Here is a 27940-nt window from a genome sequence, read left to right as displayed (position 1 = left end):
CCAACGGTGCCAGAAGATCTGCCTTCCCTGCAGAGTCGTCAGAAGTGGCAAAATGAGAAGCCCAACCTTCAGCCAGAAGACATTATGTTGCTGAAAGACAGACAAGCAAAAAGAAACGACAGACCTATGGGCATCGTCAAAAAGACCTTTCCCGGGTGTAAGAAGGGGGGTGCGTTTAAGTGCTGATCTAGTATCAGTTCGGATCAGTCTGAAACACTTTATGAATATCGGCCCTGGCGACTCCTCATGATTTACAAGTGAAATTCTTCAAGAATAAATTACTATCTTCAATCAGTGTTTGACTTAGACTAAAATAGGTTCCGGTACTCATTTTGGGTGCCTGTACAGTTTATATTTAGGTGCAGGAACTCCACAATACTTTTGAACATATATTCTTTAAGAGGAACAGGGGCTCAAGCAGTAGAACATTTGAGGTGCCGGAACTCAGCTCCAGTGAGCTCCTGCCTAAGTCAAGCACTGTCTTTAATTACTATTACCATTGAACTGCAAGAAATAGAGTTGATTGTGGCGATAAGCACTCTGTGCAGACTGCAGTGTCAAAATCTGAAGCAAATCTGACTATGAAACATCATCAGCTAGCCCTTTCTGACATGAGTTCTGCCACCCCAAGAACTAATTTCTAATACAACTCCAATTTGTTTTCAAATCATATGGCTACACAAATATGATCACAAACAATGACTGTTCAAACCTTTACCGGCTTTAATTCATGAATAAATAAGTACATAAATAAACAAATAGTAAATATGAAAGCCTTGGAATGCTTACCCTACCTAAAGTGTACATACATACATACATACATACATACATACATACATACAGAATCATCTCACTATAGAGTAGAAAAGTAAATAGACCTATGCATTTAAACTACATCCACCATGCTTACTCTCCTCTGTTCTTACACTAAACACGTGGTTGCCATACGCTAGGATGCAGGTTTCACACGGGGAGAGAAAATCACAGAGGGTAAAGGATGACCTAGGGCTAGGCAGTCCCCTGCTAAGGGTTAGGCAGTGGAGGGGGATAATAGATGCATTTCACAAACATATATAAATAACAGATCTAAGTTGGCTACTTTGGTTACTTCCTTCTTCTCTATCATCTGACCTCCTATTGGAGCAGAACTAAGGTGGCGGGTCCAACAGGCTTGACTAAGGGTGGGAGTGGCTAGCCTCGGGACTCCAGAGACCTGTGTTAGGGAAAATTATAGAGAAAGAGAGGGAGAGAAGAGAGCGAGAGAGACGGAGAAAAATAATTACATAAAAAACAGACTTGTGAGAGTGAGCGTGCTCACGTACTTGCTTGTTTGTGTGTCTGTGTGTTCCCTCACGAGTAGCTTGTGTGCTGCTGGCGTCTTCTGGCGCTCCTCATCTTCTCAAAGCGGGCCTCCATCTCCTCCAGCACCTTAGGCGTGTACCTGACCACTAGTTTCACGGAGCCCTGGGCAGCCTTCAGCAGCTCCACTGCCTTCTCGTGGTGCTCCCCCTCCACACTCTGCAATACACACACACAACCAAAAGTATATGGACACCTGCTCGTCAAGCATCTCATTCCAAAATCATTGGAGTTGGTCCCCCCTTTACTGCTAAAACAGCCTCCACTCTTCTGCGAAGGTTTTCCACTAGATATTGGAAAATTGCTGAGGGGACTTGCTTCCATTCAGACACAAGAACATTAGTGAGGTCGGGCACTGATGTTGGGCGATTGGGCCTGGCTCTCAGTCGACATTCCAATTCATCCCAAAGGTGTTCGATGGGGTTGAAGTCAAGGCTTTGTGTAGGCCAGTCAAGTTCTTCCACAAAGATTTCGACAAACCATTTCTGTATGGACCTCACTTTGTGCACGGGGGCATTATCCTGCTGAAACATGAAAGGGCTTTCCCCAAACTGTTGCCACAAATATAGAAGCACAGAATTGTCTAGAATGTCATTGTATGCTGTAGAGTTAAGATTTCCCTTCACTGGAATTAAGGGGCCTAGCCCAAACCATGAAAAACAGCCCCAGACCACCTCCTCCACCAGGGGCAGATAGCGTTCTCCTGGCATCCGCCAAACCCAGATTTGTCCGTCCGACTAGCAGATGGTGAAGCGTGATTCATCACTTCAGAGAACGCACTGCTCCAGAGTCTAATGGCGGCGTGCTTTACACCCCTCCAGCCGATGCTTGGCATTGCACATGGTCATCTTAGGCTTGTGTGCGGCTGCACGGCCATGGAAACCCATTTCATGAAGCTCCCGACAACAGTTCTTGTGCTGACATTGCTTCCAGGGGCAGTTTGGAACTCAGTAGTGAGTGTAGCAACCGAGGACAGACATTTATTTATGCACTACAGCACTCGGCGGTCCCGTACTGTGAGCTTGTGTAGGCCTATCACTTCGCGGCTGAGCCGTTGTTGCTCCTAGACATTTCCACTTCACAATAACAGCACTTACAGTTGACAGGGGGCAGCTCTACCAGAGCAGAAATTTGACGAACTGACTTGTTGGAAAGATGACATCTTATGACAGTGATATGTTGAAAGTCACTCAGCTCTTCAGTAATGCCATTCTACTGCCAATGTTTGTCTTTGGAGATTGCATGGCGGTGTGCTTGATTTTATGCAACGGGTGTGGCTGAAATAGCTGAATCCACTAATTTAAAGGGGTATCCACATACTTTTGTACATATAGTGTATGTGAGTAAGCATAAACACACCACACCCTCCTCCCAATCCCTCTTACCACTCCATTGACAGAGAGCAGTTGGTCGCCCCTCTTCAGCCCCCCCTGCCGGTCTGCCACCCCCCCGGGGATGACCCTGGAGATATAGATTGGGGAGTTCTGCTCCTTTCCCCCCATGATGTTGAATCCCAGGCCCTCCTCTGTCTTGGGCAGCTCCACCACCCGTGGGTGGGCATGTCCCTCGCTGGCTGCAAATGCAGCCACTGTGGCCTGGAGGAAAGGTTGAAAGTGAGATTGCACGAGAAGTTGGACGCCATTACACTAATATGACTGTTATGGGATTTGTCATGTTTATTCTTTCCCGGAGTGTACATTTTCTGTATGTGTGTTAAATGTTTGTTGTCATTACCTTGGCAGTTGCCTGGGCACGAACCTCAGGCCCTCCCACGATGTCAAGAGTGTCATAGAGCTGTTCATACACCTGTTGGAAAATGTAGAGAGAACATGAGGGGAAACCAAGAAACATCCAAATCATTGGAGACATTGGCACTTTAATGAGTTTCACCGGTTTATAAAACACAATATTATAAAATGTATACATCACAGATGATAAAAAAGTAAATTCATAAACAAAATGAAACCGGACACAATGTATCAAGCTGGTGTGACCCACACAGAAGTGAGGTGGAGAGTGGACTAAGATATGTAGTGTCGAGTAGTCTACTTGAAGTGACAGGTAGGAAACGTGATACAATGTTTATAGATGTGGGTGTGGTTGGTATGACACACAATTGAGTGTAGTGTAGTGTATGTAGTGAAGTGTACTGTAACAGCATACAAATAGACATACTACCTAGGTAGGAGATAGAAAGAGTATAACTTGTGTGATACACAGGATATGGCAATGTTGCTGTTGCAGTATTGAAAATAGGGTGTAGGGTTGGGGTTTTCGAATATAAACTTTGAATATGGACTTTAATTAAATAGGTAGTATGGTACCTAAGAATGATATTTTATGCATGTTGTAACTAGGACTGTGGGGTCATTAAATTTTTCAGCCAGTTATTATCATGAAAAAGTCTGCTGGTCTCACTGTAATTGACCGTTAATTAACATAAAAACACTTAGCATCTCCAGGTCTCCATGCATAGCAAGTCGATGATGCATGCCTCTACATTAAAAAAAAGTCTAACAAATCAATTTAATAAACACCATCAGAGTAAATCCATTACTTACTTTAGTCAGGTCTAAAGAAACATTATGATATGAAGAAAATGTATTTCCGAAGAACAGAATATGATCTGGCCTACTGTATGTTATCTGGCTATGCTCCATACCATAGGCTGTAGGCTTGTTTATTTAGCTGACAAAATATGCTTATAAGTTCTGTGCCATTATTTTATATGATATTATAGTAAGAATAATATAATTGAACTTAGCTGAACAAAATCATCAAGCTTCGATCATTTGAATCAGCTGTGTAGTTTTAGGGCCAAAACCAAGACGTGTACCCCTTGGGGTCCCAAGGACCGAGTTTGGGAAACGCTAGGTTAGAGGGACAATAGAGCCCTGAGTACCAGGCCATTAGGACCTAATGGTCATTAAAAAGTTAGGAACTACCAAAACATGTCCAAGGTGCATAAGAGGAGATTACTATGACTCAACGTTCACGTGTCATTTTTCTGCGGTCATGACTTATGACTGCCAGTGTGGCGGTAATATGGTCACCACAACAACCCTAGATGTAACCACTGTAAATATGAAACCTTTTATTTATTGTAAATACGTATACTGTTACATAATATACATTTTTTTTGTGACATCATGATAAACCTTGTCTGTTTGGAATTCAGTTCCAAAGAATACATGCTATATACACATCTATACAAACCAATCTAAAAACAATATAAACTATATTGCTAGATCAGACATGGTGGGTTTAGGTAGCCTATCCTACTTCTCTGATCGATATAGGCTACAGTATCTAGAACAGGCATTGTGGGTTTAGGTAGCCTATCCTACCTCTCTGATGGATAAAGCCTATAGTATCTAGATCAGACATGCTGGGTTTAGGTAGCCTGTCCTACCTCTGATGGATACAGGCTACAACTAGATCAGGCATAGTGGGTAAGTTATTCTAATATCTACCTCCCTGATGGCAGCACAGAACTTGCTCTGCAGGACTCTCTGCAGGGCCTGGAGTTTGGGAGGAGGCAGCTCACCGCTTCTCTGCAGCCGGTCCAGCAGCTCTATCACCCTGCACACATCTAAAGAGGAGCGAGGAGAGGGTGAGTTGAAAAATGGTAGAATACCCCTTCTCCTGGAGAGCTACTGGGTGTCCAGGCTTTTGCTTCAGAGGCTTTCGCTTCAGCCCTGCTCTGACACACCTGATCTGGCTAATCAAATACCTGATAAGCAACTGATCAGGGTTGGAGCAAAAGCCTGCATACCCCTACTTCCAATGATTTGTGCATGTACTGTATGAATGGCCACAAAGGAGAGGAATCTGCACACTGATATGCTCCTCAATATGTCTCATGACTAAACATTTTAACAATTAAACACACGCGGGAAAATATTACAGTGAGTGGGTCCCTCCATTTGAGGATCTGTAGAGCACTGGAATACATAGTGTAGCCCGTAAATGAACACTAACGTTACTCATAGAGTTACTGTAAAAATTTAGTTTCATTCCAACAGTGGTTATTAAACGGATTTATTAGCAACAGATCAGATGAACAATGTAATACTTTGTGCCACCCATTATTCAATCAAATATTTCAAACGGGAATCCCCCATGAATCGACCAAACAAGGGGGTTGTATGACAAAGCCTGCAGAGCTTTTCCACCCCATTTGTGCATAAAAAAGTTGTGAAATAAAAATGCGCACTATTACGCATGACAACTCCAGGTGTCATCGGCGTGGATGTGATATGGCTATGCTATGCACCTACTATATACACTGATAACGCAAATAACAAAGTACATACGCCAAAGTTGTTAGGCTAAGCCTATATAAATACGTGAGTTAATAGCCTACGCTTCGACTGGTCGCTAATCCGCAATGTTCGTAATAGGACTCAATCTAAATAAACCCACAACAAATGTCATATAAAACACCAGTGTGTTTATCTCAAGACGCGTCTGATTGTGGTACGATGATACGCTCAGGTTGTGCTATTGACAAAAGCTCTTCTGTGTAGTTACCTCTTTCTAGACAGAGCGGCTCGGTCATCGTCGCCATGTCTGTTTCCTTTCCCGAATGATAATATGATGACATCATTGAGAGGCTCCTTGTCTGGCAATGCGGTGAAGTGGGTGGACGTTTCTCGCCGACTGGACGCGATTGGAGAGGGTTGATTTACAGCGTTTTTTTTATTCGTTGCACTGGTGGAATAATAGAATAGAGATAAGGCTGTCCAGTCTGACCCGCAGTAAAAACAGACGACGCAATGCAAGAAAAACACGTTTTAGGCTAGCCCACAAATGACCCAACCGCCTATGCCAAGTGTCGCGGGTGTGAATATTAGAGAAAAGACTGACATAATTACGCAACCCACTACGCAAGAACAACTCGTGTTTTGATTCGTCCGCAGTCCAGTCATTCACTGTCAAATCCTACAGTATGTTAGTGCTATAAAGGGTCATTGGGACGTCCATACATCCTCCAAACATTTTTTATTTCAACGGCATAGTGACGTCCCAAGGATTCCATATAGCATAACGTGTCTACATTTACAACGCCTTCGTTTGACCTGGTTTAGTCCCATGCTATGGAGGGTGATAAGGGACATAAAAGCCGAGGCAACAGTACCACCTGACCTGAAATGTATTTTACCTTTATTTAACCAGGTAGGCCAGTTGAGAACAAGTTCTCTTTTACAACTGCAGAGTTACACATGGATATAAACAAACGTAGTCAATAACACTATAGAAAAAATATATATATACAGTGTGTGTAAATGTAGTAAGATTAGGGAGGTAAGGCAATAAATAGGCCATAGTGGAAAAATAATTACAATTTAGCAATTAAACACGGGAGTGATAGAAGTGCAGAAGATGAATGTGCAAGTAGACATGATACCAACGCCTTACTAATGTCTGCTTGACTCCTGCGTTGTCAGATTTTACATGACATGATACCAACGCCTTACATCTGCTTGACGCCTGCATCGCGTGTTAATGAAAATCAAAATGTGCATAGTTTATATTTATACTAATTAAATCTCAACCATAAATGTTAGAATGTACCATTTTTCCCGTGGAAGCAAACATTCCAACGTAGCCACCTTGAACTATAGTGTAGCCTATGGCTTGTGTATTTCATGTTATCGCTAATGGCCTAGAAAAGATTATGCCTAATCTATAGATAATCTGTCTTTCCCTCAACATCTCATGGTATGAGAATTGTATTGTAAATTGTATTGGTCGCACGCGCCGAATACAAACAGTGAAATGCTTACTTACGAGCCTCTAACCAACAATGCAGTTGAAAAAAATATGGATAAAAATAAGAGATAAAAGTAACAATTAATTCAAGAGCAGCAGTAAAATAACAAAAGCGAGACTATATACAGGGAGGTACTGATACAGAGTCAATGTGCGGGGGCACCGGTTAGTTGAGGTAGTATGTACATGTAGATAGTTATTAAAGTGACTATGCATAGATGACTATGTTGGTTATCCCGCTGTATACAGATCAAAATATTGTTAGCCAATCACAGACTGTGTTGTTACCTGTTCCACATCAGACAACCAATAAGAGTTGCTTCCACGGCTTTCATGAGTTCATAGGTACTATTCGGCCTCCTTGGGATGTCCCTTCAGTCGAATAGAGCAGTTCATAGACTTTCTCAGAGGGTCCGTGCTATTCGGGCTCCTTGGGATGTCCATACCACTATCAAGTATAAATGTAAATTGGTTAAGGACGTCCCAATGAATCTGGATTGCAGTGATCGTTCATAGAGTGAGAGACGGAATTTGAGAGCTCGGCGGCGACAGACAGTCATTTTTTTTTAAAGCGGCAGAAGCGATTATCGAGTGTCTGCCTGCCCCAGATATGTTTCATTAGAGACGATGAAAATAATTACCAAGATGTACTTGATCCAATTGAGGAGTAAGTAGGCTATATTTAAGTTGTGATATTTTAGGAAATATTTAGGTTAAGGCAAATGTGGTCTATTTGAAAGTAAAATGTTTTGTTGATAACGATTGTCGAAAGCACGTTGGCAATATTATTTACTGTGTTGATAGCAGGGTAGGCTAGTGTACAATACCGTAATTTGATGTGCTAGTATGCTTTTTTTAAATGAATTAATTCAATGAAATAACTACTTTTCACTGAAGGGAAACGAGGTACAACATGCAACTTTGATCAGAGACCTAAAATCATGCCTAACAATATCACAACGGTATCCTACTATAGTGTGGATACAGTAGTACAGTGTTGCCAACTCCTCAGTAAGGAAAGTACCTATTGGCTGTCCTAAAAGTTGCTAGAAGTCACTAAATGACGTCATAGCATAATTGTCCATGTGCATGTAATTGTGATGGACGCTATAGGAGAGAGGAATAACGTCGTGGGACAGACAAAAAGTGAGTAAAAAACACCCTAAATATGTTTAAAACTACAAATGAACTTTCTTCTGTCGATTCTTGTTTTTTTTATGTCACAATTCCAACCCTCCTCCTTCATCCGGGCTTGGGACTGGCAAAAGTGACCCAAAAGAGACACTCTGGCGGAGTTTATTTTTCTTAATTTGGTTTGTAACCTTATGGTCCACTTAGGAGCCTACAACAGGTCACAGTAAAACATGAACATTTCTAACCGTAATATATATATATTTTTTGTATTCAATCTACATTAACAATCTAAATGGACCAAAAAGAGACAATAGAAAAAACTATCAATGGCAATGTGAGAAAATTATGGTAACTAGTCTGGATTAAAATGAGTAAAAAGCTGATGTGCCAAAAAGCTGCAAAACATTATCAGGCAGCTGGTGCTCATAGCAAGCCTCACCAGACAGCTTCAGTCCATATCGAATGTACAGGATGGAGTTAAGGGTCTGCAAGGACATACAATTTCTAAGTTTGCTTTTTACCACATTCATCTGGCTGAATACTCTCTCGACTTCAGCATTCAAGTGTGGCAAGGATAACACAGACACAGCAGCCATGGCAAGTTCTTGAAACGGGTTGATATCAGTTGCATCCCTGAACTTCCAAATCTCATTCCAGAAGCTCAGTGTGTTTTTTGTCTCATTCCATTTACTAAGATGGATGGCATGCCATTGCTGGACAATCTTGTCTATCTTTGCAGGGGAGTAGCCAAGGAGCTTGGCTATTTTTTCTATTTCTCCAGGGCTCTTATTGTGCCTGGCTCATTGCGAACTAATTTGACAGAATTTTACGTAATTATGACATAACATTAAAGGTTGTGCAATGTAACAGCAATATTTAGACTTAGGGATGCCATCCGTTAGATAAAATATGGAATGGTTCCATATTTCACTGAAAGAATAAACGTTTAAACTCATGTTAAAAGGAACCACCAGCTTTCATTTGTTCTCATGTTCTGAACAAGGAACTTAAACGTTAGCTTTCTTACATGGCACACATTGCACTTTTACTTTCTTCTCCAACACTTTGTTTTTGCATTATTTAAACCAAATTGAACATGTTTAATTATTTATTTGAGGCTAAATTGATTTGATGTATTATATTAAGTTAAAAGTGTTAATTCAGTATTGTTGTAATTGTCATTATTACAATTAAAATCGGCTATGAGGGACAGCCAGTCCTCTTCTGGCTGTGCCGGGTGGAGATTATAATAGAACATGGCCAAGATGTTCAAATGTTCATAAATGACCAGCATGGTCAAATAATAATAATCACAGTAGTTGTCGAGGGTGCAGCAAGTCAGCACCTCAGGAGTAACTGTCAGTTGGCTTTTCATAGCCGATCATTCAGAGTTAGAAACAGCAGGTGCAGTAGAGAGAGAGAGTCGAAAACAGCAGGTCCGGGACAAGGCAGCACGTCCGGTGAACAGATCAGCGTTCCAGAACAGTTGAAACTGGAGCAGCAGCACGACCAGGTGGACTGTGGACAGCAAGGAGTCATCAGGCCAGGTAGTCCTGAGGCATGGTCCTAGGGCTCAGGACCTCAGAGAGAAGAGAGAAAGAGAGAGAGAATTAGAGGGAGCATACTTAAATTCACACAGGACACCGGATATCTGAAATACTCCAGATATAACAGACTGACCCTGACACAAACTGTTGCAGCATAAATACTGGAGGGTGAGACAGGAGGGGTTGGGAGACACTGTGGCCCTGTCCGACGATACCCTCGGACAGGGCCAACCAAGCACCCACTTTGCCAAAGCACAGCCCCCACACCACTAAAGGGATTACTTCAACCACCAATTTACCTTCCTGAGACAAGGCCGAGTATAGCCCATGAAGATCTCCTTCATGGCACAACCCAGTCGGGGGTGCCAACCCGGACAGGAAGATCACGTCAGTGACTCAACCCACTCAAGTGACGCACCCCTCCTAGGGACGGCATGGAAGAGCACCAGTAAGCCAGTGACTCAGCCCCCGTAATAGGGTTAGAGGCAGAGACTCCCAGTGGAGAGAGGGGAACCGGCCAGGCAGAGACAGCAAGGGCGGTTCGTCGCTCCAGTGTTTTTCCGTTCACCTTCACACCACTGGGCCAGACTACACTCAATCATAGGACCAACTGAAGAGATGAGATTTCAATTAAGACTTAAAGGTTGAGATCAATTCTGCATCTCTCACATGGATAGGCAGACAATTCCATAAAAATTGTGCTCTATAGGAGAAAGCCCTGCCTCCAGTTGTTTGCTTAGAAATTCTAGGGACAATAAGGAGGCCTGAGTCTTGTGGTAGGTATGTACGGCAGGACCAAATCAGAAAAATAGGTAGGAGCAACCCCATGTAATGCCTTGTAGGTTAGCAGTAAAACCTTTTAAATCGGTCCTAGCCTTAACAGGAAGCCAGTGTAGAGAGGCTAGCGCTGTAGTAATATGATACATTTTATAGGTTCTAGTCAAGATTCTTTCAGCTGTGTTTTTCTCAAGTTTAGTGCTTTATCCGGGTAGCCGGAAAGTAGAGCATTGCAGTAGTCTAATCTAGAAGTGACAAAAACATGGATACATTTTTATGCATCATTTTTGGACAGAAAGTTTTTTATTTTGCAATGTTACGTAGATGGAAAAAAGCTGTCCTTGAAACAGTCTTGATATGTTCGTCAAAAGAGAGATCAGGGTCCAGAGAAACGCTGAGGTCCTTCACAGTTTTATTTGAGACGACTGTACAACCATCAAGATTAATTGTCAGATCCAACAGAAGATCTCTTTGTTTCTTGAGACCTAGAACTAGCATCTCTGTTTTGTCCGAGTTTAAATGTAAAACATCCCGCCATCCACTTCCTTATGTCTGAAACACATGCTTCCAGGGAGGGCAATTTTGGGGCTTCACCATGTTTCATCAAATGTACAGCTGTGTATTGTCCGCATAGCAATGAAAGTTAACAGTTTCCAAATTTTATCACCAAGAGGTAAAATATATAGTGAAAACAATAGTGGTCCTAAAACGGAACCTTGAGGAACACCGGAATTTGCAATTGATTTGTCAGAGGACAAACCATCCACAGAGACAAACTGATATCTTTCTGACAGATCTAAACCAGGCCAGAACTTGTCCGTGTAGACCAATTTGGGTTTTCAATCTCTCCAAAAGAATGTGATGATCGATGGTATCAAAAGCAGCACTAAGGTCTAGGAGTACGAGAACAGATGCAGAGCCTTAGCAGACACCATTAAAAGGTAATTTACTACCTTCACGAGTGCAGTCTCAGTGCTATGATGGGGTCTAAAACCAGACTGAAGTGTTTCATATACGTTGTTTGTCTTCAGGAAGGCAGTGAGTTGCTGGAGATTCGATATAGGCTGTTCGTTTTTTATAATTTCTGGGTCAAGGTTGGACTTTTTCAAGAGCGGCTGACACTTTTAGTGAGTTTGGTACAAATCCGGTGGATAGCGGGCCATTTATTATGTTCAACATAGCACAGGAAGCAGCTCTTTCAGTAGTTTAGTTGGAATAGGGTCCAGTATGCAGCTTGGAGGTTTAGAGGCCATTACTATTTTCATCAATGTGTCAAGAGATATAATATTTAAAAACTTGAGTGTCTCCCTTGATCCTAGGTCCTGGGAGTGTTGTGCAGACTCAGGACAACTGAGCTTTGGGAAAATACGCAGATTTAAAGAGGAGTCCGTAATTTGCTTTCTAATGATCATGATCTTTTCCTCAAAGAAGTTCATGAATTTATCGCTGCTGAAGTGAAAGCCATCCTCCCTTAGGGAATGCTGTAACGATGTGTGCTGACAGTCGGGAAGCAAGTTCAGGGAGTGAGTGATTTAATTAATAAACTAAACATAAAACAAAACAAACACGAACAACGCACAGACATGAAACAGAAACAATGACGCCTGGGGAAGGAACCAAAGGGAGTGACATATACAGTGCCTTGCGAAAGTACTCGGCCCCCTTGAACTTTGCGACCTTTTGCCACATTTCAGGCTTCAAACATAAAGATATACAACTGTATTTTTTTGTGAAGAATCAACAACAAGTGGGACACAATCATGAAGTGGAACAACATTTATTGGATATTTCAAACTTTTTTAACAAATCAAAAACTGAAAAATTGGGCGTGCAAAATTATTCAGCCCCCTTAAGTTAATACTTTGTAGCGCCACCTTTTGCTGCGATTACAGCTGTAAGTCGCTTGGGGTATGTCTCTATCAGTTTTGCACATCGAGAGACTGAAATGTTTTCCCATTCCTCCTTGCAAAACAGCTCGAGCTCAGTGAGGTTGGATGGAGAGCATTTGTGAACAGCAGTTTTCAGTTCTTTCCACAGATTCTCGATTGGATTCAGGTCTGGACTTTGACTTGGCCATTCTAACACCTGGATATGTTTATTTTTGAACCATTCCATTGTAGATTTTGCTTTATGTTTTGGATCATTGTCTTGTTGGAAGACAAATCTCCGTCCCAGTCTCAGGTCTTTTGCAGACTCCATCAGGTTTTCTTCCAGAATGGTCCTGTATTTGGCTCCATCCATCTTCCCATCAATTTTAACCATCTTCCCTGTCCCTGCTGAAGAAAAGCAGGCCCAAACCATGATGCTGCCACCACCATGTTTGACAGTGGGGATGGTGTGTTCAGGGTGATGTTCAGCTGTGTTGCTTTTACGCCAAACTTTACGCCAATGCTTTTACGTTTTGCATTGTTGCCAAAAAGTTCAATTTTGGTTTCATCTGACCAGAGCACCTTCTTCCACATGTTTGGTGTGTCTCCCAGGTGGCTTGTTGCAAACTTTAAACGACACTTTTTATGGATATCTTTAAGAAATGTCTTTCTTCTTGCCACTCTTCCATAAAGGCCAGATTTGTGCAATATACGACTGATTGTTGTCCTATGGACAGAGTCTCCCACCTCAGCTGTAGATCTCTGCAGTTCATCCAGAGTGATCATGGGCCTCTTGGCTGCATCTCTGATCAGTCTTCTCCTTGTATGAGCTGAAAGTTTCGAGGGACGGCCAGGTCTTGGTAGATTTGCAGTGGTCTGATACTCCTTCCATTTCAATATTATCGCTTTCACAGTGCTCCTTGGGATGTTTAAAGCTTGGGAAATATGTTTGTATCCAAATCCGGCTTTAAACTTCTTCACAACAGTATCTCGGACCTGCCTGGTGTGTTCCTTGTTCTTCATGACGCTCTCTGCGCTTTTAACGGACCTCTGAGACTATCACAGTGCAGGTGCATTTATACGGAGACTTGATTACACACAGGTGGATTGTATTTATCATCATTAGTCATTTAGGTCAACATTGGATCATTCAGAGATCCTCACTGAACTTCTGGAGAGAGTTTGCTGCACTGAAAGTAAAGGGGCTGAATAATTTTGCACGTCCAATTTTTCAGTTTTTGATATGTTAAAAAAGTTTGAAATATCCAATAAATGTCGTTCCACTTCATGATTGTGTCCCACTTGTTGTTGATTCTTCACAAAAAAATACAGTTTTATATCTTTATGTTTGAAGCCTGAAATGTGGCAAAAGGTCGCAAAGTTCAAGGGGGCCGAATACTTTCTCAAGGCACTGTATAGGGAAGGTAATCAGGGACGTGATGGAATCCAGGTGAGTCTGAAGATGCGCAGGTGCACGTAACGATGGTGACATGTGTGCACCATAACGAGCAGCCTGGTGACCAAGAGGCCGGAGAGGGAGCACACGTGACAGTACCCTTCAAATTCTGCAATGGCCAACGGCTACAAAAAACACAACGCTTTTTTTTTCAGGCGGCTTAAGTGGCTTTGGAAAGATGAGAATGGTTATATAGGACTATGCGCTCGTGTTATGCAGCTAAAGGAAGGAGAAAACGGGGATAGTAAGGTGGTGCGGCAAGAACTACGTACAGTGGTGGAATCTGTGCCGGACACTGGTGTTAATAAGATGCTTCAATTAGAGTCACAGGAAGGAGTAGTAAAGCATGGACCTAATGCTATAGTAGGAGATGACTGTACTGATAGTGACACTGTTGTCTGGGGTGATAGAGTTAACTGTGGAGTTGACCATACTGATAAAGGCATAGATCTTAATAATAAACAGATTATAAATGCTGTTGACCCATCAAATTTTACACATAAATTGTATGGGGGTGGTCATGATGTTGGGGAGCACCAGAAAGAAGGGCATAGTCCTATATCACCATTCTCATCAGGTGCAGGCATTTTCTCCTGGGATTCAGGAGAGAAAGCACACTTCCACAAACGATATATCATCGAAGAGATATGTGAAAAACACCTTGAGGATTGGTTCTAAACAACCTTTGCCATGTTTCAGTCGATATTATGGAGTTAATTTGGAAAAAAGTTGTTAAAACCTCTTGATTCTAGCCATCCCGGTTCCGGGATCGTGAATACAGCCTCAAGCTCATTACCATAACGCAACGTTAACTATTCATGAAAATCGCAAATTAAATTAAATAAATATGCTAGCTCTCAAGCTTAGCCTTTTTGTTAACAACACTGTCATCTCAGATTTTCAAAATATGCTTCTCAACCATAGGAAAACAATCATTTGTGTAACAGTAGCTAGCTAGCGTAGCATTTAGCGTTAGCATTAGCGTTAGCATTCAGCAGGCAACATTTTCACAAAAACCAGAAAAGCATTCAAATAAAATAATTTACCTTTGAAGAACTTCAGATGTTTTTAATGAGGAGACTCTGTTAGATAGCAAATGTTCAGTTTTTCCTGAAAGATTATTTGTTTAGGAGAAATCGCTCCGTTTGGTGCGTCACGTTTGGCTACCAAAAAAAAACGAAAATCCAGTCATCAAAACACCGAACTTTTTCATCTTGGTTTCGCCTGTAGCATGAGTTCTGTGGCACTCACGGATAATATCTTTGCAGTTTTGGAAACGTTAGACTGTCAATTATATGTATAGTCGAGCATCTTTTCGTGACAAATTATTGCGCTTAAAACGGGCACGTTTTTTTATCCAATAATGAAATAGCGCCCCCATAGACTCAACAGGTTAAGAAAAAAAATGATACATGTTTGGATTATCATGCTATTTCAATGACAATACATGGCATCATGTAGCATAATGAAACATTTGATTTACAGTTTTGTGAGGAAGCTGCCAAAACTTTGCAATGGCCAACTGAAACATCCATCGTAGTGTCAAAATACATACGATTATTTGGAACAAGAATAGAGGTAACATTCAAAGTTGTTAATCCAATTGAGTTGACCAACCTTTTGAGCCTGTCACTGATATTTCATGAGATAAGGGTGACAGCACAAACTTAAGTCAGTGCAACTCATCTCCTGATAGTCAAACGGATGTAGAATATGCCGCTTTTCTGTGCAACCCAGAATCATGTCGAGTTCAAGTACAGCCATTGCAAAATGGATTTAGTCTTAAAGGGGACTGTGACACATTTATACATTCTATTGCTTGTGACAACAAGGTGAAATTCAACAAAATGGTGCAAACAGAGAATGTAAATGAGGCTCAGGTTCAAAACCTATTCTCTGTGGAGAGTTTAAATGAGGGAACGAATGTCAACTGCTCAGAGAAGACCCTCAGACTGCCAACTTGATATGCTAAACGTACACACTTTCGAGTATAAAGAACCTGCTTCTGATTTCAATCCTGAGATAGCCAAGAGTTCATATGTATCAGTGGTACAGCTCAATCAAATCTCAGACACCCAATTAATACTACCACAAAGACAGAAAGTTGTGGTAGAGGTTTATCAGATGAGGAATTCATAAGCTTTATGACAACTGAATCAAATGAGCCGCATGTAATTGTTTTGTCAGATGAGGCACATTTTGGAAGGTTCAGGCATACCACTCCAAATAATGATGTGTTTAAACTTCTTGACACACCTATCCCGGGATCATTTTTGTCAACATCCGCTGAATTGCAGAGCGCCAAATTCAAATTAAATTACTAAAAATATTTAATTTTCATGAAATCACAAGTGCAATATAGCAAAACACAGCCTAGCTTGTTGTTAATCCACCTGGCGTGTCCAATTTCAAAAAAGCTTTTCGGCGAAAGCATACATAAGTAAGGACATCTCTCTCAGCAGACAAAACATTACAAACAGCTAGCAGCAAAGTAGATTGGTCACGAAAGTCAGAAAAGCACTAAAATGAATCGCTTACCTTTGATGATCTTCGGATGTTTGCACTCACGAGACCCCCAGTTACACAATAAATGTTCCTTTTATTCCATAAATATTATTTTTATATCCAAAATACCTCCATTTGGTCGGCGCGTTATGTTCAGAAATCCACAGGCTCGATCGGTCACGACGGGGCAGACGAAAATTCCAAATAGTATCCGTAAAGTTCGTAGAAACATGTCAAACGTTTTTTATAATCAATCCTCAGGTTGTTTTTACAATATATAATCGATAATATTTCAACCGGACTGTAGCTTCTTCAATAGGAGAGAGAGAGAAAATGTCTGCTCCAATCTGTTGGCGCATGCAAACGCTGCTGGCACCCAGCCATCCACTGACGCGATGGGAGCTTTCTCGCTCATTTTTCAGAATAAAAGCCTGAAACTATGTCTAAAGACTGTTCACACCATGTGGAAGCCATAGGAAAAGGAATCTGGTTGATATCCCTTTAAATGGAGGGAAGACATGCAATGGAACATAGAGCTTTCAGGAAAAACAGCATTTCCGGGTTGGATTTTCCTCAGGTTTTCGCCTGCAATATCAGTTCTGTTATACTCACAGACAATATTTTGACACTTTAGAGTTTTTTCTATCCTATTCTGACAATTACAGTGCCTTGCGAAAGTATTCGGCCCCCTTGAACTTTGCGACCTTTTGCCACATTTCAGGCTTCAAACATAAAGATATAAAACTGTATTTTTTTGTGAAGAAAAATATGAGGCGTGCTGCCTCAGAATTCTGTGGCACATCATTTAATTCTCAGCCATTTTTTTCTGTTACTGCAAGTTATTGCTAGTTTGACCACCAGAAACATCCTGGAATGAGTAGGTGTGTCCAAACTTTTGACTGGTACTTGCTTAATTAATTTGATTAATATTGTAATCAAACAGCAGGGAGCAGGTCTCGAACCCTCGGCCTTCTAGCCCGAGGTCCCGCGCGCTGTCGACTATGCCGCAAAAGCATGCTCAAGCTGATATCAGCGCTTATAAACCTAGGGTGTTACACTACTCCCTCCTACGTCTTACAGGAACGCGCTCACCGGCCAAGCACACGCACTGTCGTGGATGTCCGATCACTTCTGACACCAGTGTAATGAAACAGCAGGGAGCAGGTTTCGAACCCTCGACCTTCTAGCCCGAGCTCCGGCGCGCTATCGACTGTGCCGCAAAAGCATGCTCAAGCGGCAGAGTCGATATGCGCGCGTATAAACCCAGGGTCGTTACAATATTATGGAGTTTCTATTCCATGAAAAACGCAAAACCCTCTGGGTAAATTCAGACCGTTTCACTCTCAGAGCGTACACTGGACGTTCGTGCCGAAGCAGTCAAGCACCTAAGCTAACGTTGGCTAGCTTGCTAGCTACTTCCAGACACAAATGAGACCACTCTGACCATTTTACTTGCCCTAGCAGAGCTGGTTAGGCCGTTTTCGTGTTAACCAGAGCGTTGGTGTCTGTAACGGTGCTGCGGAAAACAATTTAATTACGTTATTTTGCCGACGTTTACTGACACCGGCCATATTCAATGGGTGTTGAGCGCTCGTAAATTCATTATTCTGCGCTCTGGTTCACTCAGATGAGAGTGCGCTGAAATCGGAGTAGATAGCCAGAGCGAATTTGCAAAAGCACCCGCATGTCCATTGAGAACGCACTCGACTATACCATTCAGCCAAGCTAAGAATGACGGGAATAGTCAAGTCAATAAACGTTGGGTAGTTAGATAGCCTCTAGTTAATATACGGTCAAGTTTGATGTATAACTATTAACGTTAGGTAGATAGCATATCATTACAGCAGTATGTACTATGTGGTTCGTAATGACAGCGCAGCTTACAAATTGTCAGCCAACATAACGTGTAAGGTAATTTATTTGAAAAGCCATTACTTTATTACATTGAGTAGCAAGCTACCGCAAGGACGCGCTCTATCGACTGCGGCTTGAGCATGCTTTTGGTGCACTGTCGATAGCGCGCTGGACTTCGGGCAAGAAGATTGAGAGTTCGAAACCTGCTCCCTGCTTGTTTCATTTGAAGTCCTACACAATTATCAGTTTATTATTTGGTTTATATTGCCCATTCATTGTCAGTTAGAGACAGTAGTGCATTGGGACCCAAAAGCATAATCAGTGCTCTAACTCCCCCTTGGTCGTTAAGGCAAATCTGGTCTGTAATAGGACGTTTTTTTTCACAACTCGGATATTAGACTATACTTTAGTAAAGATTGAATAGTCTATTGTTCAGCTATTAGCCCCCCTCACCAACTTGCAACACATTTTTTTGTCGAGAGCAAAACTTTATTTTCAAGTCAATTTTTTTTTCTGAAAGCAACTTTTTTTAAATGTTCAATCCAAAATAATTGTTCTGAAAGCCAAAACGAGGCTTCAAAGTAAAAAAGATTTGCGATCAAATATTTAGTAATAGAGCACAAAACTTTATTAATTTTATTCCCCAAAAATATTTCGAGAACAAATAAAGGAATTTGACAACAAAACTCGCTAACAACCACCCTCCAATTTGGCCATTTTTTTGAGTGTCAGTTTGGCTACAACCAATACTGTTCAGCCTTTCTTTCCGACACAAAGGAAGTCATAGCGGACACCTATGAAGAAGGACTGTGTCATGATGGCATCTCAGATAAGCAGCACTGGGCATTCTTCCGTCCAACTTTTACATAGCTAGTAGTTAGCTCCTACGATTCAGTGTCGGTTCATAACATTACATTATATATTACATAGATACATACCGTAGAATGATAAATCATGCAATTATTATTCTCAAGCTAACCAAAAGCATTTAGCAACGAACGCCTGTTCTCGCCATTGTTCTCGCCATTTACAGTTGAATTAATCTAACTTTCTTTCATGTCAACTCATAAGCCATGTCGTATTTGTTTCATAGTCGATGTATAATCATATTTCATGACAGTGTAACGGTTAGCTTTGTTTACAGAAGGATGAAAGAGCACAATATGTCTGTCAGGGAATGCTATTCTGATATGCCAGATGAAGAGTTAGACAAGAAAGTCAGCGCCATTAAGACAAGGATGCCCCATGCGGGCTTTAGAATGGTCAAAGAAAGTCTCAGAGTAGACCATCGTGTACAATGGCGAAGAGTCTTTGCAGCGTGTAGATAGATGGTGAAGGTATCATTGCCAGAATGATCCATCTGCGTTGCATTGCTCGGCAAAAATGCTCTGTTCCTCCATCCCTGTCTCTCGTCCACATTGATACAAACCATACATTGATAAGGTACTAAGATGTATAATGTCTCCATCAAATCTAAGAAGTTATTTAAACTTTTTTATTCTTACTTATTCCTAGACAAATGTTCCATGATGTATGAAATTGGAGTTGTTCTTCATCAACTGGTAATACATAAATAATGAAGCAGGTTAATATGTTAAACATTGCACTTTTAATTCCAATGCTTTTTTTTCAAGATACTAACCTGTTGTATATTATTTTGTATACATATTGCATATAGTATACATATTGCATATTTCCCAGCACCTAATGAACCACAATACCAGTCTGGTGTTAAGCTTTCTGTGCTGTATTGACATATCCTGTAAATGGCATCTGCTGCTTTCGATTGAACGGTCATATCTCAGTTGTTGTTTTCATATCTACAAAAAAAACAAGCTATTTTCTTTACTTTCAGTGTGCGAGCTGATCAAGGGGTCGAAAATGTAAATTTTGCCAGATGTTCACTGTCTGAGGAACAGGCCGTGGAAGCTTAATTTCTGGCAAAAGTGTCCATAACCAGAGGTAATTAAACTGTTCTGTGTTCTCTTTCTCTCTTCCTCTCTTCCTGTCTTGTTGTGCATGGAACCTGTCTCACATGCACAGTTTGGAGGAAGAATGATACCTTGACCTGTCAAATTCTATCTACCTCTTCTGTGTGGGATATGTGTACCTGTCTTGTCTGCGGGCAGATCTGCAGCATTTCACAGAGAGTTGGAATAATCACCTTTTAAGTACAGTGGCGAACCTGACACCTCACCAACTGTGGCATATCGGAATGCTCCAAACTAGAGGTCGACCGATTATGATTTTTCAACGCCGATATCGATAATTGGAGGACCAAAAAAGCCGATGCCGATTAATCGGACAATTTTTTATTTTTTTATTTGTAATAATGACAATTACAACAATACTGATTTAACACTTATTTTAACTTAATATAAAACATCAATAAAATGAATTTAGCCTCAAATAAATAATGAAACATGTTCAATTTGGTTTAAATAATGCAAAAACAAAGTGTTGGAGAAGAAAGTAATATGTGCCATGTAAAATATGTGCCATGTAAAAAAGCTAACGTTTAAGTTCCTTGCTCAGAACATGAGAACATATGAAAGTTGGTGGTTCCTTTTAACATGAACTTCATTATTCCAAGGTAAGAGGTTTTAAGTTGTAGTTAATATAGTATTTATAGGACTATTTCTCTCTATACCATTTGTATTTCATATACCTTTGACTATTGGATGTTCTTATAGGCACTATTGTATTGCCAGTGTAACAGTATAGCTTCCGTCCCCCTCCTTGCCCCTACCTGGGCTCAAACCAGGAACACGTCGACAACAGCCGCACACGAAGCATCGTTACCAATCGCTCCACGCTCCGCGGCCCTTGCAGCGCAAGGGGAATAACTACTCCAAATCTAAAAGCGAGTGAAACAGTATTAGCGCACACCCAGCTAACTAGCTAGCCATTTCACATTGGTTACACCAGCCATTAGGCTGATAGGCTTGAAGTCATAAACAGCGCTGTGCTTGCGAAGAGCTGCTGGCAAAACGCACGAGTGCTGTTTGAATGAATGATTACGGACGGGCCTGCTGCTGCTTAGTCAGACTGCTCTATCAAATCAGACTTAATTATGACATAATAACACACAGAAATACGAGCCTTTGGTCATTAATATGATCGAATCCGGAAACTATCATTTAGAAAACAAAACGTTTATTATTTCAGTGAAATACGGAACCGTTCGGTATTTTATCTAACGGGTAGAATCCCTTAATCTAAATATTTTTGTTATATTGCACAACCTTCAATGTATGTCATAATTACGTAAAATTCTGGCAAATTAGTTCGCAATGAGCCAGGCAGCCCAAACTGTTGCATATACCCTGACTCTGCGTGCAATGAATGCAAGAGAAATTACTCAATTTCACCTGGTTAATATTGCCTGCTAAACTGGATTAGTAGTTATAACTAGTGATTATGATTGATTGTTTTTTATAAGATAAGTTTAATGCTAGCTAGCAATTTACTTTGGCTTCTACTGCATTCGCGTAACAGGCAGGCTACTTGTGGAGTGCAATGGTTAGAGCGTTGGACTAGTTAACTGTGCGGTTGAAAGATTGGAACCCCTGAGCTGACAAGGTCTAAAATGTGTCGTTCTGCCCCTGAACAAGGCAGTTAACCCACAGTTCCTAGGCAGTCATTGAAAATAAGAATGTGTTCTTAACTGACTTGCCTAATTAAATAAAAGGTATAATATATATATATATATATATATATATATATATATATATATATATATATTTTAAATCGGAAATCAGCGCCCAAAACTACCGATTTCCGATTGTTATGAAAACTTGAAATCGGCCCTAATTAATCGGCCATTCCGATTAATCGGTTGACCTAAACTCCAAACACCTGTGCACATTTTTGTTTTTGCCTTAGCACTACACAGCTGATTAAAATGTTCAAGTCATCATCAAGCTTCAAATGGTATTTATGTCTAATAATGACATTATCTTCTATTGTTTGTCCTCATGTGTCTGTTTTTCAGCATAAAGTACTCTTTGGCCACTTAGTGTGGACACCAGGTGAGACCACACACCTACAGTCTCTCCTTCACGTCATCCCTCTCCCCCTTCTCTCTAAATCCTCTAGGTTATATCAGCTGTGTCAGTGAACCCTTCCCACCTTTGAACTGACTGACACAGAGGGCACAGCATGATCACAGGTGAGAGGTTGGGTCAACAGGAAGTATTGTTTAAAGAGATGTTTTACATTGAAAAACAGATAGAGATGTAGTAGATAGCCTTGGATGTCATGGTGAGAGCAGAGCAGGGTGAAAAAACAACACAGACACAGTATTATACCACAGATAACCTTATCTGTGTTGACACCAAGTAGTCAATCATTGGCTCAGAGGGAAATACACACACACTGCTGATGGCTCCCTCTAGTGTAATAAGTCTTAAACTGCAGCTACCCAAATGAGCCTTTGAAACTGTGGCCAAGTGTGGTGGCTTTTGGGGGAAAGAGTTTTGATTTAGATCCTAATTGTAATGTTCCTCCTGTGCCTCTCACTCCTCATTTACCCAGTCAATATTATATATCCAATTTAGCAGACACTTTATTCCAAGCATTTTACATTAGTGCTTGTACACATATTCGTATGTGTGGCACCAGGGGGAATGTAATCCACTATCCTGACTGCAGAGTTGCAAGCGCTATGCTCTACCAATTTTAGCCACATCAGTGAGTAAGCCTCTCTGAATTAGACTAGATACAGGTCCCCTCAGTTCAAGTTCAATGCTGATGGGCTTTCTGGATTATAGTGTTTAGCAAGGGTTAAAGCCTTTAACAGATATTTAATGCAAATATAACCAACCCCCTCTTGTCTCCCTGTTCCTCTTACCCTTCCTCTCTCCCTCTTGTCTGTTCTTCCTGAGTCTCTCATTCTCGCTCCCCATCTCCTTCAGTCACTCACTGTCTCCCAGTTCCTCTCTCATCCTTGTTTCCTTGTACTTTAAGTGTCATTAGGCTGTAAATCTGAAGAAATCTATGCTTAATCCAGTAAGACTGTAATGTAGTGTGTCAACTCTGTCTGAACAGGATTAAAGTGGGGGGGTGTTAATGTGTTTGTGTGTGTATGTATGCGTGTGCACCAAGGTGTGTGTCTGTGTGCAGCATGATTGGTGTGTCTACTTGAGTACCTGACTTTGTGTGTGTGGCTCTGTATCCCAAACACTGACTGAATGGCATACTTGTGAATTCTTGTAATCTCAATTTGGATTTCTTTGTTCGACATTACTGATATTTAAGGATTGTTCGGTCTTGGTCATTCCTCATTTGAGATAGGGATCTATTGTGCCTGGTGTGGATTATTGTGGACATCTCTTCTGGAATAACCACTTTTCTGAGACCAGGCAATGTCCAGGAAACAGAAGTAAGAAATCTGAATATTTAGATGTAGACATGGGAATATTGTAGTGTTAGAAAAGATAATTGGACTCTATTTGTGTAGATATGAGTTAAATTAGTTTGAAAGCTTTAGAGGTCTTGTCATGATAATAGTCCAGCATAATGCCTTTTATTTCTGAATGTTAAATGTGCATGAGACACTTTGTAACTGTAGGAGCGATACTTTCTTATTGTGATCAGCAGGACAATCTGGATGTCATTGAAACTATGTCTATCTAAAGACTATTTGACGGCAGCTTCTGAAAGTCTGTGACTCAAACCTTAAGGTTTGCTTGTCTGGAGTATGTCTGGCATATCACTCTAAGTAACTATAATCTATTTAGAAAACAAACACATAAAAGGAATTCACAGTAAACAAAATTCTAACAATAACTTCTACATATGACTGAAAGTTGTTTGATGTGATGTGAACCTCTTTACCACTAATGAAATGTTCATTTAAAGCCTTAATCCTCTTTAGGGATAATTTAGTTCTATACGTAATTCTATTCCAGTCTGGATGGCAGCCATTTTTTAAGGACAGCAATGCCTTCTTGACCTCAGTGGTCTTTTAATTATTTTTTGTTAAGATGGAATCGATTTACATCAGAACTGGCTGTTGCTTAGGGGTTTGTTCCAAACCTGACCCGAACCATTGGAATAGTCCCAAAATTGCAAACTCCACCCATTCTGCACATGATAAAGCTTAATCTGAATCAAGTGCACCTCAAGTATACAATAATACATTTGAAAGCATTACACATAAAACAGTAATGTCTAACTGTTTCCTCTCCAGTCTACATCTGCATTTACACTGGCAGCCCAATTCTGATTGTTTTATTCACTCATTGTTTTTTTTACCATTCAGATCAGCTTTTATGCCAATAATTGTTTAAAAGATCAGAATTGTGCTGCCTGTGTAAACACAGTTTATACGTTTATATCAGCAATCTAGATCTCAAGAGTTTAATCCAGGGTAGTCAACACTACTCTCCTGCTTCCTAATCCACTGGTTAGCTACTGAAGCTGACCTCTATAAACTTGACTACACATTGTTATACAATATATATAATTAACTGTTAGACTCTGAAAACGCACTAGCCTATACACAGGGACAAACAGTTGGAGATCAGCCATGCTCAACATTCTGGCTTGTTGTATGCAGCTGGTTGTGTGTGCTGTCTGTTTTGTGTGTTTTTTTGTGTGTATATATTTAAATTGATACCGTGTTGTTTGTGTGTGTGTGTTTATAACTATGTGTTTTTCTCAAGCAGGTGGCAGGAGGCCCTCGTTGTATACCCCAAGACCCACAAACTGACACAGAAGAAGAAGAGGAAAGTGGACACACCCACATCCCAGGTAGACCTGGTCTTCCGACTCATCATAACACAACCACAGATACTGTAAACCCGCCTTCTTTTCCTCATTGTTCTACCTCTATAGCTTTGTCAACAACATGGTGAGATGATGTCTAGTACAGTATGTCCAATGCTGGGATGAATTCTATATACACAATACAACTTGTGTATATAGCTGAAACTACACAACGGATGTTGTGGGATGCAGACTCATTTTGACAGACTACTTGAGGTCTGAAAAGGTTGGAAAAACATTTGGAGTGAACTAAAGAGTTTGTTTATGACTGCATCAGTAGCAGAGTCAGGACTTTCCTGGCAGCAGGCTGGAGCCAATTGATTTCACCCTGCTTTATAAATGGTGCAGCCACAGATAGATGGGCCCTACTGATTGATTATTGTGTGTGTGTGTGTGTGTGTGTGTACTTGGTGAGGTTGCAGCTCTCAAGATTTGCACATCTCCCAATGGCATTCCGTCTTCCTAGAACGTCTGTCTGATGGCATCCTGTGCTCTAGTGTAATTAAGCATTAGTCAGACTTGTGTGTGTATACAGTATGTGATTTACACTTGCTCGTGTGTGTGTGTGTGTGTGTGTGTGTGTGTGGGGAGGGAGGGACTTTTAGCGTTGTTGGTCAGCCGGCTGTGTGATTAAAGGCCCAGTCAGATGGCCACATTAACAGAATTAGCTGCAACGATCTGATCAGGATTAAAGGACACTCCCCTCCCAGGCAGATGGGATTGAGAGGCGGAGGAGCAGCCGTGTCCCAAATGGCACCCCATTCCCTATATAGTGAAATAATTTTGACCTGGGTCCATACGTTACCATTTGGGACGCACGCAGGGGACGTGGTGCTGCTCCGTGGGACATTAAACTTGATGAGGGAGAGGAGCTAACTGGACTACATAGGGGATTCCTCGTCGAGTCAGATGGGAAACAGTTTACATTGGTCGTCCAGTGGTAGCAGTTGGAGTCTCCACAGATTTTATTGAAATGTACTTCTGCATCCTCATCATTCCTCGTCCCTTTCTCCCTCTTATTTGTCTGTTTCTGAGTGACTCACATTATCTCTCTCTCTCGCTCTGACTCAATCTCTGTCTGCCTTTCAATCTCTCTCTCCTTCTCTTACCTCTTTATTTTTTTCTCTCTCTCACTCTCCTTCCAGGAACCCGGGCCAGCTAGGGTGGCTGTGACCAGTGGAGTTGACCAGCTGGGCATCAGCAGGAAAAATACTGTTAGCATTAAAAGTAACAGCAGTGCTACTAGGGGCAGTGCTGGAAGTGCTAATGGTAGCTACAGCAGTTGCCCTAGCTGTAGCATCAGCAAAAGCGCTAGCAGCAAAATTAGCGAGAGTGTTAGCGGTAGCACTAGCCGACACGGCAGTGCTTGCAAAGCCATGGTGGAGAAGACTCCGACAGGTCGGTCCTGGCGGTGCCAGGAGGAACAACAGCAGAGGATAGGAGGCGGGAGAAGAACCCTCCCAAGCAGCCGCAGTTCTCCATCCATCAGCACCTCCTCTTCTCTCTGCTCTTTGTCTCCCTCCATGAGTGGCAGCGCTTCCCTCGACCAGCTCAGTCAAACCATCTCCAGAGACGGTAAGAACAAACATATGGTCCATTGTTTGTTTTTATGTTTTTTTGTGGCTTTAATGTGTGTTCATACTTGTTTTTCTATGCAATGGAGTGCTGTGAGTATTTTTGTTTGTGCATCTGTTTTATGTGAGAGAGTTGTGTGTGAGGTGACTTTTGTTACTTTATGGTATTGTGTTAACTTTATGTAAACTGTGCTATGCCACCTTTTTGTTAAGAGAGGATGTACTTGGGACATGTTATACACAGGTATGTCAAATAATTGACAGAGTTAACCAAAGTGGAAAGATTTATTACAGATAAAGAGGCAATACATACAATTCATGAGACAGGTCACCACAACTTGAACAGACTAACTGTCTGGAACTACAGCTTAGAGGGCACACACAATGAATTAGCAGCAGGGCAAGGAATAACACCAAGTTTCCAAGACTCAAGCCTTGCATGTACAGCTCTTCTAGGAGAACATTACAAGTGTGAATATACATCAAGTATTTCACACTTGTTGTAAGATGGCACACTGGAGATTAAACACTCTGAAAGATGATAACACACTTTGTGATAATTAGAATGCAAAAGCACACACGTGAATTCATAAGACTGCTACTCTATAACCAAAATAGCCCCTCCACAAGGCAGCCAGCCCTGAAGGTCTCTGGAGAAGGGGTGACAAAATAAGACAAACATATAAACACATAACAACGAAAAATGTAACTCGTCCGCCTGCCAAGGCAGCCCCAACTCTTTTGCCTCAATACCAGCTCATTCGCTTAGGCAAAGAAAAACTACATCTAACATATGTAAGGAACACGCCTTTATGCTGCCGACTCAAGAAAATGCTGCAAACTGGTTCAGGGTATCAGTCAACCTACCAGGGTAGCTACAAACAGCACAGGAATTAAATCATCAATCAGTATTGATCACATCTTTACTAATGCTGCAGAAATGAGCTTGAAGACAGTATCCAGATCCATCGGATGTAGTGATCACAATATAGTAGCCATATCTAGGAAAACCAAAGTTCCAAAGGCTGAGCCTAATATTGTGTCATACAATACGTTTTGTAGTGATTCCTATGTTATTGATGTATAGACTTTCTGTTGGTCAGTGGTGTGTAATGAGGAGAAAACAGACACTGCACTTGACACATTTATGAAATTGCTCATTCCAGTTGCTAATAAGCATGCACTCATTAAGAAAATGACTGTAAGCTTTGGAACACCTTAAATTAAATTCTGGGAAAAAAGGCAAACTCATCAACATCATTCATTGAATCAGATGGCTCATTAATCAGAAAACCAACTGATATTGCCAACTACTTTAAT

At 41.2% G+C, this 27940-nt stretch overlaps 2 protein-coding genes across 2 annotated transcripts in view; one reads left to right on the top strand and one right to left on the bottom strand.

Moving 5' to 3' along the window:
- Window positions 1-708: 708 nt before the first annotated feature.
- lin7b (lin-7 homolog B (C. elegans)) lies at window positions 709-6217 on the bottom strand. Its single transcript, XM_021624361.2, has 6 exons — window positions 5893-6217; window positions 4833-4951; window positions 3094-3165; window positions 2745-2954; window positions 1355-1518; window positions 709-1213 (listed from the first exon to the last, which is right to left on the bottom strand). Exons 1-6 carry the CDS (start codon window positions 5966-5968, stop codon window positions 1192-1194), a joined length of 663 nt encoding a protein of 220 aa, XP_021480036.1. The 5' UTR covers window positions 5969-6217; the 3' UTR covers window positions 709-1191.
- A 16876-nt stretch (window positions 6218-23093) lies between these two features.
- LOC110538922 (centrosome-associated protein CEP250) overlaps window positions 23094-27940 on the top strand; it is an 82948-nt gene continuing 78101 nt past the window's right edge. Inside the window, exons 1-3 of the mRNA XM_036937930.1 lie at window positions 23094-23658; window positions 24944-25031; window positions 26192-26621. Coding sequence (XP_036793825.1) covers window positions 23642-23658; window positions 24944-25031; window positions 26192-26621 — 535 coding nt within the window. The 5' untranslated portion in view covers window positions 23094-23641. The remainder of the gene's footprint in view (window positions 23659-24943; window positions 25032-26191; window positions 26622-27940) is intronic.

The sequence above is a fragment of the Oncorhynchus mykiss genome, chromosome 12 (genome assembly GCF_013265735.2).
Source record: "Oncorhynchus mykiss isolate Arlee chromosome 12, USDA_OmykA_1.1, whole genome shotgun sequence".
Taxonomy (NCBI): Eukaryota; Metazoa; Chordata; class Actinopteri; order Salmoniformes; family Salmonidae; genus Oncorhynchus; species Oncorhynchus mykiss.
Note: the sequence above shows the minus strand (reverse complement) of the source record. Positions and strands in the feature narration are given on the sequence as shown.

Excerpts from the sequence above, each read along its gene's own strand:
- lin7b (XM_021624361.2), bottom strand. The coding sequence starts at position 5,968 with ATGATGTCATCATATTATCATTCGGGAAAGGAAACAGACATGGCGACG. Across the intron at positions 4,952-5,892 it reads GCCGCTCTGTCTAGAAAGAG|ATGTGTGCAGGGTGATAGAG; the intron begins GTAACTACACAG and ends GCTCCTCTTTAG. Across the intron at positions 2,955-3,093 it reads GTGCCCAGGCAACTGCCAAG|GCCACAGTGGCTGCATTTGC; the intron begins GTAATGACAACA and ends CCTTTCCTCCAG.